The following is a 3,875-nucleotide window of genomic DNA, read 5'->3' on the forward strand; positions in this document are numbered from 1 at the left end:
AAATTGGTGATTGATGTGATCAACGTTATTGCAATAAGGGTTAAGAAGTTTTATGATTTACTATTTGTAATAAAATCTGTAATATAATAGTGCTATTTTATATATTATACAAAATATTTATTTGGAAAAAGAACATAATAGCGTAATTTTTTAATAAAAATAAAATGCATTTGAATTTTCTCGAGAGAATCTATAATATTTCTATAAATGCAAGATTGATTTTATGACAAATACTATTTCAAATTACAAATCCTTACAAACTGAATTGCTTCTAACTGCTTGGCTAATTAACTATTGATTTTATATTTAATTTTTATTTTCTATTTTTTAGGAGTTTTTATTTTTTAGGGGAAAATTTTTTTGTTATTTTTTTAGAGGTAAATAATTTTTTAAACTTTTTGTTGCGTACAAGTTGGTATATTTTTTATGTACCTATACTTTTTACCGTTGTGAGGTTTTTTTTAGTACTATTGCTTCCTCATAGAGGAAGCTTTGTTTTCGCGATAAAATTTTTTTTAGAGTTTTTTATGCCAATGAGTTCAGAATGTTCCAAAACGTCGAAAAATCATATTCCTAAAAAATGTATGTATATATGTATGTATGTATGTATGTATGTATGTATGTATGTATGTATGTATGTATGTGTGTATGTATGTATGCACGCGATATATTGTACAACCTCTAACTTCCGCAATTTTTGAGATATCGGGTTAAATTTTCTTACATGGATAGAATATTATTAAAGAATGGTTAGTATTGAATTTGGTGAGGATCGGTGGAAGAGCTCATTTTTTATAAAATTTTGAATATTTTGAGAAATGTCTGTACGCGTCCTAACTTTTGCAAATTTTGAAATATCGGGTTAAATTTTTTTATATGAATAGAGTATTATTAAAGGATAGTTGGTATTGAAATTAGTGAGGATCGGTGAAAGAATTCATTTTTTAATAATAGCTTCTTTATCTTTTTATTTCGCTCACAAAGCTTCCTCTATGAGGAAGCAAAAATTTAAAAACCCGCTTGCTTTAAGGAGCTTAAGCTTTGTGTGCTAAAATGATGAGGAAGCAATGTACAAGTTTCTAATTTGCATAATTTTCAGCTTGTATTATTTTGTAATATTGTTTGGGTACTGGAGGAATATTTTTATATTTTAATACGATATTTAATAAAACCTTATTTTAAAAGTGTACATGAATTTCACTTTCTAACGATATTTTATAAATTATAATAGCTTTTGTAAGACTCTTCCAAAAGTTTCGTTTTCGGTTTCGACCGAAACCAAAAAAAGTGATTTCGGTCGGACACTATTTATATTTAAATCCAAATCTCCTAATAAGCACAAGATTAAATTGGACGACATTATTAAATGAGTCAAACAACAAATATCCAAGTCATCGCTATGTGATTTTATCGGTAAAAAATAAATCTGCCGTATTGATGAGAATCCATCAGATGTATATCGAAAAACAAGTTTTAATGAGTTCAAACTCGTACTCGGTCGCTGCCGGTAGTAACGCGCGATTACGCGACGACTTTTGAAATTACGGTCGACCGAGTAATAAACCGTCACGAGATTTCCACCGCCATCTTCTGCATGACCATAAATTCTAGTTTCGCATGATGCTACATGCAGTTAGTTCTAGTTGGTTCGCCGTTGTCATCCGTCGTGTCTACCGATTTTACAGTGTCGAGAAGGTAAATGTCATTCTTCGCGATCTCATCTTTGTATCTTGCAGTTTGCAATTAAAGAATCTCAAACAAAAGTCTGGGCCTGTCACTTCTTTTATCACAATTGATTTTTCCGTATTAAACCGCGAATATTGCAAAACTAATTTATATATATATATATATATATATATATATATATATATTTCATTTGGCTATGTTCGACTTGACCACACCTGTGATAATGACGTGATTGATAGGATTCAGGAAGATTGCGTCGCAGAAATATCCGGAAAAAAATTTATCTTTAAATTACTATAGAATCATCGGTTTCTCTTTCATTAAATAAATGAAGAAGTGTCGTAAAAAAGCAAAAATTTTGCATTTATTATTAACGCTTTTAGTTGCGTACTATAAAATAAATAAATACATATATATATATAGTATATTATTATAATTTTTACAAATGTATTTCCAAATATTACAACAGCTCATCTTTAAAACTAGGTCAATTAAATTTCAATTATATAATTCAAACAGTACAATTGTTTACAAATTTTTTTAAATATACATAATTTATTGTTTATAATCTTTTCGTTAATCGTTTATTTGTTCTTTCTAGTCTTTTTTCCCAGGGGTATCAAATAATAAAATACTAATAATTTTATTCATATATTAACAAATACTGCAATATTATTGATAAATATTAATCATTGATAATCGGAATTTAGTCGAAATGTCCTTTCGCACTTTTTGCCTTCTACTTTATTCTATATATTATTAATCAAATCATAATTTCTTTTTAAAGTTAATTGTGATTTTTCAAAGTAAAATAAATAATAAACATATTTCTGTTAAAAATTTTTTTAGTTTTACGTTAAGATCTTTTTATAGTTAACAAATGTGTATGCAATTATTTTTTTGTTTTATGATTGGATAAGAGTATGCTTTTTTCTTGATGAATAATGATAACTTAAATAACTTTTTGTTGTGCACGTGCGCCATATCTTGAATAAATTTAGTAGAGTAGTTTGAAAAAGATAATAGGAATAATGGGAAAAAAGATAATGTGTGTGTGTGTGTGGGCGCGCGCGCGTGTAATCAAAAGCGTAGTCTATATAACTTGCTTCAGCAATACATAAGTTAAGAGCACAGTTTCTATTCTAAACGATCTCACAAGCGTAGATACATCTTTCTATCTTTTATTAATTTTAACAGAGTATTCGAATTCAAAAATAAATAAATATATTTCTGTTTATTAACGATATAGTTATATACTTTTATGTGCAAAATTTGAATGAGTTTTTATTTTTATACATTTATTATATTATTTCACTTGGATATATATTATTGTATTTTATTTTATTTTATGTACACATATGGCGCGAATGAGAATTCAGATAGCATTCATATATGTTTTTTGTACGTAGTTGTCAGAAGCTGCATAAACTGCTTCTATCCAATTTCCACTGTGTATATATATTCTGATTTCTAATTTTGTAAATATCCCGACAACGATTGACTTTCCGAAAAGATGCTCAAATTAAAGTTATTAAGTCCATTGAGTATACTATCGATGGAGTGACTCAAAAGTACCACTCCCTATTTAAAAAAAAATTAATTTGTAATATAAAAACCAAGAATATTCAAAGTTACTCAAGGTCATCATATATCCCTTTACTTGTCCTACAATTTTAATAATGGGTGTTTTCCCCTATCTCTCTAATCATTTTCGAGATAAATGTGGTGTACTTTTTATTAGACCTATCCTGTATATATAAAAAGAGCAGACAATATTCGAGTAAAAGTATAGATGAGTTACTTAATGGAGCTCGCTATACTTTTTTAATAAGCATAAATTTTATACAGGAACGTTTGCCTTCCTTTATTTCTGATAAAAAGAGAAAGACAGTCCGTTAAGGAGGAACTAGAACGGATCAGCTATGTCAAAAGTTTTAATAAATCTAGAAATACATTTCTAGATTTATGAATTTGATATGGCGCACAAAGCACTTTTAGCCTTTTAAAATAGAAAATTAATAATTAATTTAAGTAAATTAAAGTAAAAATTTGCCATGTAGAATATAATCTAATCTCAAAATCGTAAATATTATCTTATATCGAACTAACTTTTTTATAGTGACTGTATCACAATTTTAACAGTACAACATAAAAATTCATAAAAATAAAAATTTTAGTTCTACGGGGGG

At 27.4% G+C, this 3,875-nt stretch overlaps 1 protein-coding gene across 1 annotated transcript in view; it reads left to right on the plus strand.

The window, feature by feature from the left end:
• Positions 1 to 1,536: 1,536 nt before the first annotated feature.
• LOC115243979 (phosphoserine phosphatase) overlaps positions 1,537 to 3,875 on the plus strand; it is an 11,701-nt gene continuing 9,362 nt past the window's right edge. The window contains exon 1 of the mRNA XM_029821313.1: positions 1,537 to 1,695. Within this exon, the coding sequence (XP_029677173.1) occupies positions 1,618 to 1,695 (78 nt within the window). The 5' untranslated portion in view covers positions 1,537 to 1,617. The remainder of the gene's footprint in view (positions 1,696 to 3,875) is intronic.

Source organism: Formica exsecta, unplaced genomic scaffold, assembly GCF_003651465.1.
Source record: "Formica exsecta isolate Colony F162 unplaced genomic scaffold, ASM365146v1 scaffold775, whole genome shotgun sequence".
Classification (NCBI taxonomy): domain Eukaryota; kingdom Metazoa; phylum Arthropoda; class Insecta; order Hymenoptera; family Formicidae; genus Formica; species Formica exsecta.